Below are 15,024 nucleotides of genomic sequence, written 5' to 3' on the forward strand. Positions count from 1 at the left end.
AGAGGAAAGATAAGGTCTTCAGCAGCTGCTGGGGATGGGAAAGGCAAGGGGAAGGAGGTAAGACTAATTAAGAAGTCCCTCCTGGCTGGACGTGGTGGCTCACACCTGTAATCCCAACACTTTGGGAGGCTGAGGCAGGCAGATCACGAGGTCGGGAGATTAAGACCATCCTGGCTAACGTGGTGAAACCCCATCTCTACTAAAAATACAAAAAATCATCTGAGCATGGTAGCAGGTGCCTGTAGTCCCAGCTACTCGGGAGGCTGAGGCCAAAGAATGGCGTGAACCTGGGAGGCGGAGCTTGCAGTGAGCCGAGATCTCACCACTGCACTCCAGCCTGGGCGACAGAGTGAGACTCCGTCTCAAAAAAAAAAAAGAAGTCCCTCCTGAGAGCTGACAAGGACAGACAATGTTTCTGGGGAGGGCCAATCCAAGGCACCATACTGCACATGAAAAGAATCTTAAGCCTTTAACTCTGCTGCATCATCATCTGACAAGCACAGGCCCTAATGCAACCTCTCCCTAACCAGTGACATCACCCAGGGAGGTGTCGGGGGACCTAAGATACATCAGAACATGGGTCTCAGTGCTAGCTCCACATCAGAATTACTTACGGGGCTTTTTTAAAAATGACGATGTCTAGGTCCCATAGTCTAGATTTTTATTCAGTCTAGATACTGTTCATCTATTCAAGAAATATTGAATGCCTGCTATGTGCCAGGGACTATCTAGGGCTCAGGGATATAATTCTGAACAAGCCTCTGCCCTCACAGAGCTTACATTCTAGAGGGAACGACAGAAAAACACATAACTAAATATCTGCAGGAATAAATGGTATGGAGAAAAACAGATTAAGGGGATAGAGAATAATAGCAAGTGTGTGACTACTTTAGAACGGGCAATCAGGGAAGGCCTCTCCAAGGAGGCATAGAGGTCTGAGAAGGGTGAGGAAGCAACTATGAAAACGCAGGAGGCTGCCACGTTTTCTCTCCCTGTGCCTGAGTGTCTCAGAGGCCCTGCCTGCTGTGTTCATCACAGATCCCCAGTGCCTGGAAGGCTCCTGGCACACAGCACGCAGCCTTCCCAGGAGGGACACAGGCAGCACCGTCACACTCCATACCTGATGCGAGAGGCCGCTCTGCAGCACGCTGTTCCTGGCAATCTCACACAGGTCGCAGGTGCTCAGCTTCCACACTTGAGCTGCAATGGCATATTCTTCCATAAGTGCTTCCTAGACCCCCCAACAAAGCATGTGGATTAGACAGGAGGATTTCCATGTCAATCGTTCACACATGTCCAAAGCTAACAACATCAGACACTGCAGGTTTAACTTTTCCTCACTGAGTGACACCTGGATCATCAAACATCACACCTTCAACACCTAAGATCTTTTCTTCCGTGAAATCATGGGTTGTCAAAGAGAAATCTGAACTCACGCCTCCACATTTGTTCACTGACCAGCACTGAGAGCTCATGTTGAAGCCCTGTGCCAGTCATCAGGGATGGCAGTCTCTGCTGTCCTGTGACAAGCCTCTCGTCATACCACTTTTAGCACTTGCCCTCTAGCTTTTCTAACACACTATTTTCTTAAGTTCACCATAGATAGACAGACAGACAGACAGACAGACAGACAGATAGATAGATAGATAGATGAGTAAAGTACTAAAAGCAGAGATAGAACATCAAAAAAAAAAAAAAGAGAGAGAGAAGTGATCATAGGATAAGCGGTAAAATAGTGTAATCCCAGAAGGATCTGGGTTTGAGCTGTGGTTTTACTTCCCTTCCGGGATGTGAAGTGTCTATTCATCACAAACCCACTGTGACCCCTTCCCCGCCCCACTGCCGCTGTAGCCTACAGCAATGGTTCTCAAGCACAGGTCAAGGATCCCTGAGGGTCCTAAGACTTTTTGAAAGGTCTTCTCTTTTCCAATTATGTATTTTCATGAGGCAAGATTTCTATTTTTACATATTTTGATTAAAAACAAATTGAATGCAAAAGTGGCTAGGAGAGTCCTGCTGACTTCCATTAAGACATTAAAGAGGCTTAAAAATGCAACACAAAGGCAGGGGAAACTTACTTTTCAGGAAAAAAAAAGTTGTTATTATGTAACATTGCACTGGTTTATTGATGTGGTTTTTAAATGAGATAATAAATATTTTTAAATTTCTTATTCATTTCTAACATGGTAAATATCAGTAGATATAACCCACATAAACAACAGGTCTTTGAAAGCTTCAATTCTTAAGAGTATAACGGGGTCTAGAGACCAAGAGGTTGGAGAACCTCTGTCCTAAAAGACTCTGGTGCTTCTGTTTTTGTTAAGCAATGGCTGGTCTTGTCAACACTATCAAAACATGCTGGGTGCACTTGCGGCTGGTACCCATGCATGACACCACTTTTACCTTCCTCTTTTCTTTTCCCAGAGACCCAGTGTAGAAATTATAATAGCATTGACTTAAAAGGTAGCAACTATTTTGAATATATGCAAACACTATATTAAATCCTTTGATTCATTATCTTCATGAATCCTCACAGGGTAGGGATAGAGACAATTTTATCTCCATTTTACAGATGAAGAGAAACTTGATCCAGAGGTCTAATAACTTTACCAAGGTCACAGAGCTCACAAATGTCAAAGAAAGGAAAAATAGAGGAAGGCAAAGATACTAAATTGTGCCTTTGAGGGTTCAAGAACCCCAAAGAAAGGGCTCCTGGAAGGCAAAATTTTCCCCCAACAGTGGCTTCCTTTTTGCCTTCACTGGGCCACCAACCCCACCCCAAAAGCAGAACTGAGCCAAGGGCTCGGGTCCCTAAAATGGGAAGACAGGCTAGGACTGGTGCCTACTGAGGCACTACTGTCCTCACCCCAAAGTCCTCACCTTTGTGTAGTGGAACTGCATAGGGTCATCGGTGGAAAGAGAAACGTGCAGTCCCTTGTGCAGGAATTCCCTCAGAGGGTTCTTGGAATATTCGAGGAACAAACTGTTATTGCTAAGAGGAGACATAGCAATGGGGATCTGAGCAAGGTAGTAGAGATACTGCAATACCGGACTCTGCAAAAGAACCACCAAACTCATGTGACAAGTGCCAGAGAGGGGAGAAGGGAAAAGAGAAGGGAGAAAGGGAGGGAAGAAGCATTCACCAGTGGAAACCAGGGGTCTGAACAGTGTCTGCCCAAGTCCTCAACCCGAGTTCCTGGAAGCAAGGACACTCAGACCCACTCTCCCTCTTCCCCACTGTTCATCTCGTTCCTGCATTGCATGCCAGCCCTCCCTGGTGCCTCTACCTATTTTTGGAAGCGCTCACTCTTGCTCCAAACTGGAGGCAAGGCTCAGGGCAGGAAGGGCAGCCCACTCCAGCCTATACCTTCAGCTCCTTGCCTCTAGGCATGGACCTAGTCTAGAAGATGCCCCACTTTAGTTGTTTTGTTGCTTTGACTGCAAACAGCCAGGTTGAGACTATAAACACTCCAGCTCCCGGGAGATGATCCCTGGAGGGATGGGAAGGGCGGACCTGCCCAGGATAGAGTGGTTTTCTACTGTAGCACCCACCCTACCCAGAAACGTGACCCATGGTTACACCTCACCAGGATCAGGGAAAGGGAGCATTTTGATCAAACATCGTGCCAGTGGAAAGTGATCCAAAATATGGAGAAGAATGCATGCACAGAGCTCAAGGGTACACCAGTGAAAAGGTGGATGGACTCTGTGTCCAACTAGTGTGGACTGGCTGAGTCAATTACAGATAAAGTGGCAGACCCTTCATCCTACAACAGCCTTTGGAAGGAAAAGCATAGACATTATGTTGCAGCGTCAAAAAATGCTTGTCATACAACAGTAAGGGACAAGGCAGGAACCAAATTCTGTGTTCATTATGATAATAAACACATTAAAAATATGCTGTGGATAAAAGATGGAAATTAGATATACTAAAAAGCTAATAATGGCTATTCCTATTAAAGTAATAGCAATAAGGGCTGGCTTTTTTTCATTTCTCCAGTTTTTGGAAAATCGAAATTTCGATGAGTTTGATTACATTACTTTCATAATTAAAAATAAAACCAAGATAAGGACAGACATCCCAGCCCAGAAGAGGGCCCAGCCTTCTGGCCTCACTGGCTGAGCCTCCCAGAAGCCCAAGGCAGGGCAGTCACTCAGGGCAGGCTCCCGAAAGTGGCCTGTTTACCTTCTTAAGGAGCAGCCCATGGGAAATGTTGTCAGCAGTGAGGAAGGCAGACACCAGGTGGGTGATGGAGCCGGCCTCCCCACAGTGCGGCCGGAACAGGAACGTGCTCAGGCCGCGCTCCCTGTAAGAGAAGGGGCCCCGAATCAGGAAGGCCCCCCCAGTTGGCTCTGCCTGGGGCCTGCAGCCTCAGCTCAGGGTCAGCTCCAGGGGGAATGACCACCTACAGTCAGCTGTGCTGACCCAGTGCACCCTGGAAACTACCTCTCCTAAAATGCAGAGGCCCAGGCCCCAGGACCCCTTAGAACCAAGAAGCATCACCTCTACTGGACCCTGCTGTGCCCTCCAGCCACTCTCCTGTCTTCCTCTCCTGGCCTTGTGTCCCGCATTCGCAGAACTCCAGGGCAGGGAAGGCCATGAGAAACCATGGAGTCTGACCTCTGTGTTATGGAAATGAGCAAACCAAGGCGCGGAGAGTGAAGTCTATGTTCCATGCCACTGAACAGGTCAGTGGCAAAGCCAGAACCAGAGCCCCCATCTCCAAAAGCTCAGCCCAGGACGGCCTCCACCCTGCCAGGCCATTTCTTTCAGTCAGGACCCCATTCAGAACCTCCACACCCACCAACTAGCACCAGTGTAGGCTGAGCTAGAAGAGGCCCCAGGGCCCAGCAGGGGAACGTGGGATGCAAGACTTGTAGGGAAGGGAATGGCTTGGTGTCCTGCTGCCCTAGGTAGCTAACTCCTGGCCACATGTGCCTCGTCTGTGTGCATATTGGTGGGAGCCTCTGCCTGTAAGGACGTGCATGGATTTAGTCTGTTTTTTTCCCTGTTATTTGTCCAGTGCCCAGGGTAGTGCCTATCGCATGCCAGTGATTTGCTGAACAAAAATATGCACATGGGGATATTGTTGGTGTGGCAGTAAGTGAACGTGCATGTGTGTGATAGCATGTCCTATGCTGCTGTTATCTCAGGGATGTACAGGTACACATGGAGTGTGCACTGGTGTGTGTACATATAAACGTGTAGACACGTGTGGACTGTGGCTGCACTGCATACTGTACATGACATATGTCTGTGCTGGTATGTGTGTTATGGTGGGCATGTCTGCATGTGTGTGAGCGTGTGGAGACACGCCTCAGAGCAGGCTGGAAAGTGCTGTGTGTTTTGAGGTATGTGGGCACATGGACATGCGTGTTGGTTCAGGTGCACATGGACACAAGGATCACATGCATGAGTGTGTGCATGTGTGCACATGCTAACACATGAACCCAAGCGTGTGCGAGGGCAGGCCTCACGCACCTGCGGAGGTTGTTGAGCACCATGATGTTGGCATACATGTAGTACAGGTAGTAGCTGTAGGGTGGGTTCTGCTCGCTGGTCCAGACATCCGGACTCGGGCTCTTGTCAGAAAACATGTGATCACTGTGCTTGGACTCATCATCCACGCTGTCGAACCCCGTCACCTGGGCAGGAGGAGAGGTCCTGAGCACCAAGGACTCAGTCTTGGCTCAGCTTCCCGGGGCTCATAACTGCCAGAGGCCTGGGGGTCTGGGCCCCTCAGGTTCACACCTCAGCTGGGGACCCCTTAGCCTAGCTGAGGCCACATTCTTCCCAGGGATGAAAAGTGAGTGCAACACCAAGTTCTGCCCCTTCGGAGCATCCATAGGTACTCTGGAGGTGAGACAGGAGAGTGCCAAGCCCCTGTGTGGTGGTGGTGACAGTGGGGGAAACTGCCAAGCCAGGTGAAGGGTGAGCCAGCCATGCCCACCACCTGCCCCTCTGCTGTGCCGAGGTCAGCCTGCAGGGAGCAGCAGTCACTGCCATCAGCAGCAGCGACAAGCTGTGAGGGGGAAGGGTCCTAGTACACACCACACATCAGGCCCTGCTCGAAGCACTTCACTCACATCAGTTAATTCATACTCAGAGCAACCGGGGAGGGAGGGCTTGGCTGCCAGCCCCATTTTACAGTTGAGCAAACCAGGGCCAAGGCAAGTAAGAAAGTCGCTCAAGAAACCAGGTTCAGCCAGGCACGGTGGCTCACACCTGTAATCCCAGCACTTTGGGAGGCTGAGGCAGGCAGATCACAAGGTCAGCAGTTCAAGGCCAGCCTGCCCAACATGGTGAAACCCAGTCTCTACTAAAAAAAAACACAAAAATTAGCCAGGCATGGTGGCACACATCTGTAATCCCAGCTACTAGGAGGCTGAGGCAGAAGAATTGCTTGAACCCAGGAGGTGGAGGTTGCAGTGAGCCGAGATTGCACCACTGCATTCCAGACTGGGTGACAGAGCAAGACTCCGTCTGAAAAAAAAAAAATTGGTTCTGGTCTCTGGGTCTGCACTCTTTGGGGCTGTAGTTGGAGGATACCCTAGGGCATGTCCAGGTGAACCCAGGAGAAACCACCCAGCTGCCTCACAGACAGAGAAGAGGGTCCTTGCTGGGCTAAGCCGTGGCTCCTGGGAGGCAGCTCTGCTCTCCGATCCCCACTGGGAGCTGCCCTCTGAGATGGGTCTGAGTAGCCTCAGGAAACCCCCACCCTTCCACTGCAGTTCTACCTTAGCTGAGACCCCTGGGGGCCCCTCCCGAGTCACTGGAGCCTTCTGGCTGATCCCAGAGGTCATCCCCCACCAAGACCACATGCATGGAGCGTGCGGGCTCTCAGTGCAGAGGGGAGGCTTGCTACCAGGCCACGGCAGTGCTTTGCAAAGGGGCCTCTGAATAGCAGAAGGGAGAAAGAGACTGTCCCCCTTAATCCACAACTGGCCCAAACTGGGGGGCTCCCAGCCCAGGCCCCAGGCCCCAGCCAGGTCTGCCGGCTTCTCCTGTTCCTACTGGGGGCAGCAAGGGCCTAGAGGAGCAAGGCAGCATGAGGGTCTTGGCCAGAATCTTCCATGTCACAGAGCCCTGTGTGTCAAAGGAAATGACAGGGTCCCTGCTATGACCCTAAGCACACCCTAGATGGGTTTGGGGGGCCAGGGAGGACCGTGAGCTCTGCTCTATGCTTACTAGCCCCATACTTTACCCAAACTTTCTGGGGCCTGACATGGGGATAACTTTAGCCTCTCTTCTGAGCTCTATCCAGCTGAAGCAGGGCCTCACCACTGCATCTCCCACAGCCTCCGGCGCAAAATACGTTGTCTCCTCCTCCTGCTCCTCCTCCTCCCCACACCTGCTCTTCTTCCACTGCTGGCAGCAACCTTTGAACAGTGTGCCAGCCATGCTCCTGCAAAGCCAGGCACCTGGGAGGCATCCTAGACTCCCCCCAATGCCTCCTTCAGTCTCTGTCCAGGTCCTGCCAGGTCTACACCCACCCCTTCTCACCAAACCCCACACTCTGTGCAGAGTCCCTGCACTGCCACACCTCAGAGACACAAGCTGGTAGCTGCTGTGCACCTCACTGTTCTCACTTGGGAGGCAACATAGAATAGGGGTTCGGGGCACATCGCTGGAGTCAGCCTGCCTGGACACGCATTCCAGCTCTGCCACTTTTAGCTTTATGATCTGGTTTAATTTCCTTGTGTGTCAATTGGAGCTAGCAACTTCATAGGGCTTTGGCGAGGATTAAATGAGATAATCCAGGGAGAGCACTTAACACCATGTCCAACACACACCAAGCACATAATAATTCTGCTTATTGTTAACAACAAAATGGTGATAGTAATGGGGTAATTGTGAGGCTTAGGTGAGATCACATCGTGGCGTCTGACCAGGCCAGGCAGCACACACGCATGTGAGCTGTTTCCAGTGGGTCAAGCTCCCCTCCTGTCCCCAGGCAGGCCCCTGACTCTCACCCTTGCCCCCACCTCCAGCTACCTTCTCTTCTGGGCCATCTCCACACAACAGCCAGAATATGTTTGTCTAAAACATAAATTCGATGATGTCCCTCAGCTTGTCCAATCACTTTCTGGGCACACAGACTCAATCCTTCCCCTGTGCCCCAGCCCTCGGGCTCCCCCCTGCACCTCTCCCTGTAGAAAGTCATCCATCACCGGGCACTGGCCTGTATCACCATCTGATAACCCCTGGATGCCAGGCATCAGAGGGAGGGACTGGCTCCCGCCCCCTCTCCCTCCCTCCCTGGTTAAGTCTCTCCCAGACTGCTCCTCTCCTTCTCCTACAACTAACTGAATCTGGAAAGCAAATACATTTTGGGGGTTTGTACTGAATCACACATGGTGTGAGGACCTTTGTTGCTGGTAAAGCAGGTGAATTAAAGTGATTGCATTTCTAAAAAACAAACAAAAAAAAACAAACAAAAAAAAAACAAAACCTGAGGCTGCTGCTTGGTGCTGTCGGGGGCTAGATCCAGCCTTTCCAGCCCCACCTGGCAGGAACCGAGTTCCCAGTCTTTGTCCACTGTTGCCTTCCTCTCTGGAAAGGCCTGCCCCAAGACCCCCCCACCCCGCCACTCACGACTCCCAGAGCTGCCCCTGAGGGGAAGGGGACTTTTTAGAAATCCAGCTTCTTGGGGCTGGTGACCCCATGCCTGGATCACAGGTGGCAGGACCTGAGATACCTCGGTGAAGGGCGGGAGCAAACCTGACCAGCTCACAGCAAATCCATTCCTGCCTCTGCCACTATGAGCCCTGCCTGGGGCACCATCCACACTTACATATTTAAGGAAGAGGTGAAGCTCTCGATGATCTTGGGGGTTGATCGTAGCCTCGAAAAGGGGCAGGAAGATGTTCTCCAGCATCTTCCCAAAGTTTGGCAGCAGCTTCTTTGACCTAAATATGTCACTGGGGGACAGCAAAGACTCGCTTATCAGGTGGATCCAACAGCCCGCTGCCCTGTCAGAGAACAGCCCCAGTCACTTCCTCAGGCACCCTGTGTCCCCATCAAACACCCAGAGTCAAGTCAGATGTGGCCTGAACACAGATCCCTCCTCTCTCCTCTCCCAGCAATGTCTGCAATACTCTGCCTTGGTTTGCAAGCTCCACACCTACCCACGCCCATCAGAGCACTTTCTCAAGCCAGAAGCCACTGGGAGTGGGATGGTGGCATTCTGGCTGACCAACAGGCTGAGATATGAGTCCTCAAACTCCCAGTGACCCAAACATTCTGTTACTCAGCTCTGTTTCCCTAAGCCACATACCCCAGTCCATCCTGGAGCCATGGGCTCCACCCTGGCCAGCCACCTGGAGAGGACAGCAGTCATCTGAGTGACATCCAGGGAGAGGGCCAGCAATGTAGACCACTACCAGCTCTCCCCATACTCCAGGTCTCACCAAAAGGACAATTCATCCTCAACCCACAATGAGAAGAACGTGAGGATGGTTGTTCCCCCAAGGCTTTTGCACTGCTATATTTTTCAAAGATCAAGAGTTCTAGTGTCGGCTGGATGCGGTGGCTCACACCTGTAATCCCAGCATTTTGGGAAGCTGAAGCAGGTGGATCACGAGATCAGGAGTTCAAGACCAGCCTGGCCAAGATGGTGAAACCCCATCTCTACTAAAAATACAAAAATTAGCCAGACGCAGTGGCGGGTGTCTGTAACCCCTGCTACTTGGGAGGCTGAGGCAAAGAATTGCTTGAACCAGGGAGGTGGAGGTTGCAGTGAGCCAAGATCACACCACTACACTCAGAGCCTGGGTGACAGAGTGAGACTCTGCTTCAAAAAAAAAAAAAAAAAAAAGAGTTCTAGTATCATGCAGACATCTTTGCTTATCACTCCTTCTATGGAAAAATCCCTGGAAAGGACAAGCCTAAGCTGGCACCAGAACAGGCCCTACCCCTCAGGAGTGCAGATTCAGCAGCCCACGAGGGACAGACTATCACCTCCGTAGGGCACAGGGCAGACAGCGGGGCCACCTGACTTACTAGATCCGGGGCACCTGGATGATCCAGCGCATGTTGGGAGAGTAGACCTTGTGCTGGATGAACCAGCGGGCCAGGTTGGGCCACTCCTCGGGACTGCGGCCGTAGATGGAGAGCCGTGGCTCTGAGTACTGGTACTTGCTCTCCTCCAGCTCCCGGGCAACCTCCTGGCATAAGAAGAGCTTGGGTCAGCCCCAGTGCATCCCAGCTACATAGGAGACCCTCACTCTCCATCACCAGCAGGGTCCTGTGGCTCCCCCAGCCACCTTGTTCCCAGTCTGGAAGCACTGATCTAAATCCCCAGGGCTGCCTGCTCCTGTAAGCTCTTGTTCCACTTTAGCAGAAGCTCCCTCTCGGGAGGAAGGCCTTGGGTCTGCAGAACCAGGCCACAGCAGAAGCATCTCCACACGGAGCTCATCTGCACCCAGCCGGGTTCATGCTGCAGAGATAGGAAAACCAGGCCAGGTGCTGTGAGCTCGTCCAAGGTGGATACCCTTCCCTCCTCTTCCCTGCAGTTGGCACATGCAGCACTGCCTGGAGCAGACAGCCAGGCCACAGCACTGGGCACCTGGGCACCTCACCCTTGCCCGAGTTGATGGTGGACAGAGGGAGGCGAAGGGGCCAGGGGCACACAGGGCCCCCACACTCTGAAGGCCACAGCACTGGGCACCTGGGCACCTCACCCTTCCCTGAGCTGATGGTGAACAAAGGGAGGGAAAGGAGCCAGGGGCACACAGGGCCCCCACTCTCTGAAGGCAGATGTTGGCAGGCACCTGAGAGGCCTTAGAGAGACTGAGGGTTCACTTACCTTGACCATCCGAGCAAAGTACTCTCCTCCCAGATAGTTTTCAGTTTTCAAATACAGGTCACGCAGCTCACTGGCCCCCACAGGGTTGTATTTGGAGTTGAACTTGTCAAAGCGGTGGAATGTCTGCCGGCCCTGCGGGAGGAGACCACACCAACAGACGCATCATTCTGCAGCCACCACGCACATTCCCCTCTCTAGACCTTTACGAGACGGCCTTCTGTATGGCCACATCGAAAGACATCTTCTATGTCAATTCTTGCATGAAACCTTAGAAACTCCTGGGAACCAGGACCATGGATCCTTACTCGGTCAGCTTGGGATCCTTTGGCAAGGCCCCCTGTGAAGGAACAGCAGGGGCCCCATCTGCAAGTCACCACAGCTCAGCTTGGGACACGGCTGGCTTAGTGAGCAGAGAGGCTGGACCACTGAATAATAGAGCATTCCCTATCACTGCTCACATTTTGTAAAGCACTTTCTCCATATTATATCATTCAATGTTCTGTTTAACAAAGGTATTTTTTTGTTCTAATAAAGCATGCACAACACAACATTTACCATTTCAACCATTTTTAACTGTACAGTTCCAGTGGCTTTAAGTACATTGACACTGGTGTGCAACCATCACCACTAACCATTTCCAGAACTTTTTTATCATCCCAAAGTCTATACCCACTAAACTAACTCCCCATGCCTTCCTCTCACCTGCCCCTGGTAACTTCTATTCTCCTTTCTATTTCAATGAATTTGCCTATTCTAGGTACCTTATATCAGTGGAATCACAGGATATTTGTCCTTTTGAGTCTGGCTTCGATTTAGTGTAATCTTTTGAAAAGTTCATTGATGGTTGTTGCATGTATCAGTACTTTACTCCTTCTTATGGCTGAATGATATTCCATGGTATGGATATACCACATTTTGTTTACCCATTCATCTGTTGATGAACACGGGCTGTTTCTATCTGTTGGCTGCTATGAATAATACTGCTATGAACATTGGTATGTGAGTATCTGTTCAAGTTCCTGCTTTCAGTTCTTTGGGTATATACCTAGAAATGAATTGCGGAGGCATAGGTAATTCTATACATAACTTTCTTAGGAACTACCATACTGTTTTCCATAGCAGTTACACTATCATTTAGTGTTTCAATATTTTTTTTTTAAGTTAATAAGGCACATGGCTGTCACCATTTTATAGGCAAGGAAATAAAAGCTTCTGTGAGTTGCCTAAGGGCACAAAACTCCTAAGTGGCAGGAGTGGGATTAGTGCTTAGACCTGTCAGACCCCAAGCCACACACCCTCTCTCCCTGCCCTATGGCTGCCCCAGACCTGTTATTCTCTGAGGCCACATGATCTCTTAGTCAGATAGAAGAGAAAGAGTTGCTTCCATAGCGCCTCCCCACAAGCACAATCACGGTGGCTTTCCAGGGGGCTGAGTCCCCAGCCAGGGCTGCTGTCTGCTGGCCGCACTGGAGCGGAAGCTCACTCACCGCGTGGACATCCAGCGAGTCCACAGTGAGGTCGTAGGGGTCCATGTGCAGGCTGTCAAACACCTGCCGCAGGGTGATCTTCTGGCCCCACTTCTCCGCCACAGTCCTGTCAGGCTCCGTCTGGTACGTGTGCTTGATGAAGCGCAGCAGATGCTTTTGGTTCATGCAGGCAGCCGCATGGATGTGCGTGTCCACCTGGAACACAGCACCCACCAGGCCCTGAGTCAGGCCACCTCCCCCAGCAACAAGAGTTAAGACATCCAACCCTTAATGTGCACAGAACCCCAGCACCTCATGGGCCATCGGGGCGGCCCCACCAATGCCTGGATCCCACTCCGCATTTCTCCTCAGACTTCCAAACCGGCATCCCTCCCTTTCAGCCTTGCTGCCCATTCCACCTCCTTACAGCACCAGGAAATCTTTTTAAAATGCAGATTGGATCAGGCCATTCCCCAGTCAACAAACGACCTGTGGGCCCATCAGCCTCAAGATACAGCCCAAGTGCCTTGGCCTGGGATTCAAGGCTTATTTCAAGCCTTAACTCTCGCCTTGCCACTGCCCCATTCTGTGCTACAGCCGTGACAAACCACTTACGGGCACACAAGACACCGAGTACAGTACACTGTATCACTTTGCCTATGTGTTTCTTCAGTCTGGAATGCCCTACTTTCTCTCCACCATCTCATCCACCTAGAAATTTCCCACAACCTCCTCCATTTGGGAGCCAACCTTGTTCCTCCAAGCACAACTGAATGTTCTTTCGCTTGCCCAACCTCAAAACCTGGCACAGGCATCCCATTGCTGTGCAGACCCTCCTGATCACTCTAATGTCTGTGTGTCTACTCTTTCACTAGACTGGGAGCTCCTCAAGGACAAAGGCCATGTTTGATGCCTCTAAGTCTTCAGCACCTACCCGAGAGCCTAGTACAAAGTCGAACCAATGGATGAATGAATGAACAAATTAAGAGGTGTGGCAGGTTCTCATGGTTTCAGTGATAACTCTGAGGGCCCATCAAATCCCACTCTTCCCATTGATCCCTCTCAGAACCCTCAGAGCATTCCCAAAGCAAACCTCCAAGTAGGAAAGAATGAGAACAGATACTAGAGGCCAACCCCCGAAACATACCCTTCCTTGACTAGTTACACCTCACCCAAACTCCAGGGCATCCAAGTCCCAAGAAGAAGCCACTCTACTGGAAGCCACTCTAGTGACCCTAAGCCAACATATGGACTCAAGCCATGGGGCCCAAGGCCAAAGATCTTAGAGTAAATCCTAAAAAATGGAAATGAACAGTCAGCTTAGACTTCTCCCCACATTGCAGGGAAAGGCAGTTTTTTGCAGAAGGCACCTTTGCGGAAGGAGCCCAGCAAGATCTCGAAATATGTCCTCTATATCGTGCTAAGTCCTGTGATACCAGACTGACCCCTTGCATCTCTGTCCTCTCCTTTTCAGCCTCCTTAGTCAGCTCATCCTCACTACCAGACCTCTTAATAATGGAATTTCTTGATGCCTGGTCCTGGGCTCTCTTGTCCTCTCACTATAAACTCTCTCCAAAGGTGATCTGTTCCATTTCTGTGTATTTAATTATTTTACTTATACCAGTTCCCAAATTTATGTCACCAGCCAAAAGCTCCAGAACTGTACATACTACTGCCTACTTGACACCTCTATCTGGATAATCCAAAGGCAGTTCAAACTTAATATATCCAAAAGTGGACTCTTCATCTCTGACCCCAGCCCAAGCCTGATGATTATCTCCCAGATTTTGGAATCCTAGGAAATGGAGTGTCCTGAATCCAGTTGGTCACGCTGAAAAACTGGGAGTCATCCTTGGCTTTCCTACTACTCCCTTCCCTCAGTGAGTCTCATCAATTCTGCCTTCCAAATGGATGTCAAATCCATACAATATTCTCCAACCCCACTGCCACCACGGGAGTTCAAGCCTGCATGTTCTCAGGCCTGAATTCACAGTGACCTCCTAACTGGTCTTGTTCCTTTTTCTTGTGCTCTGGTTCAATTCATTCTCCATACACAGAAGCTAGAAGGGATTTTTTAAATGTAATTTGTTTCTGTTACTGAACCCTCTTCATTAATCTTAGGATGAGGGCTCTGCTAATATTACCTGGATCCTACCCATCTCCCCATCCCTCATCCCCACTCGCCCTTTTCACTGTGCTTCACTCACAGGACAGCCATAAGCCCTGAGAAATGAAGCCCCAGCTAAGTTGAGGGATGGCCTGAAGTCACTGTGGGCAAACTGGCTCCCCCTCCCTGAGCCCAAGGGACCTACAGGAGCTCCCGGGGAGGATGACAGCAGCCTCACAGGCCAGGCTGCTGACAGCCATTAGACCACACTCTGGAGCTACTGTTGCGGCCGACTGGGCGCTCAGCCTGGGCTGGGGTGAGGAGGCGGCTGACCTCAGGGCAGGGAATGCTGTCCATGGCTGGCTGAGCATCTCCAAGTCATGCCAAATCAGATATTTGATCCACTGGACCTCTGTGAGCATTATGCCAGCCAGCCCATGTCATTAGCCACAGCCCTCATTCATCAGGGTCCTTCCTGCCATTAATCTTGCCATTCTTACCAGAAAGACAGACCACTGGACATTGGGGAAACAAAACAAAGCAGAAAACTAAAACATCCCCAAAATCCAGGCTCCTCAGAGATGAGGCTGGGCTCACGTGGGATGCACAAGAGAAGGTCAGCCTGGCTCAGCTCAGCTGGACA

At 50.8% G+C, this 15,024-nt stretch overlaps 1 protein-coding gene across 11 annotated transcripts in view; it reads right to left on the reverse strand.

The window, feature by feature from the left end:
* Positions 1-15,024, reverse strand: part of AMPD3 (adenosine monophosphate deaminase 3) — a 57,684-nt gene that overhangs the window by 2,839 nt on the left and 39,821 nt on the right. For 9 of the 11 annotated variants that reach the window (XM_073018350.1, XM_008006975.3, XM_073018356.1 and 6 more), the window contains 8 exons: positions 12,296-12,490; positions 10,809-10,940; positions 10,004-10,167; positions 8,796-8,922; positions 5,483-5,646; positions 4,187-4,307; positions 2,881-3,054; positions 1,121-1,231 (listed from right to left, as the gene is read on the reverse strand). In XM_073018350.1, the coding sequence (XP_072874451.1) occupies positions 1,121-1,231; positions 2,881-3,054; positions 4,187-4,307; positions 5,483-5,646; positions 8,796-8,922; positions 10,004-10,167; positions 10,809-10,940; positions 12,296-12,490 (1,188 nt within the window). Of the gene's footprint in view, positions 1-1,120; positions 1,232-2,880; positions 3,055-4,186; positions 4,308-5,482; positions 5,647-8,795; positions 8,923-10,003; positions 10,168-10,808; positions 10,941-12,295; positions 12,491-15,024 lie in introns of those variants that run through there. The other 2 variants (XM_008007008.3, XM_073018366.1) reach the window with 2 other exon arrangements.

Source organism: Chlorocebus sabaeus, chromosome 1 (genome assembly GCF_047675955.1).
Source record: "Chlorocebus sabaeus isolate Y175 chromosome 1, mChlSab1.0.hap1, whole genome shotgun sequence".
NCBI lineage: Eukaryota > Metazoa > Chordata > Mammalia > Primates > Cercopithecidae > Chlorocebus > Chlorocebus sabaeus.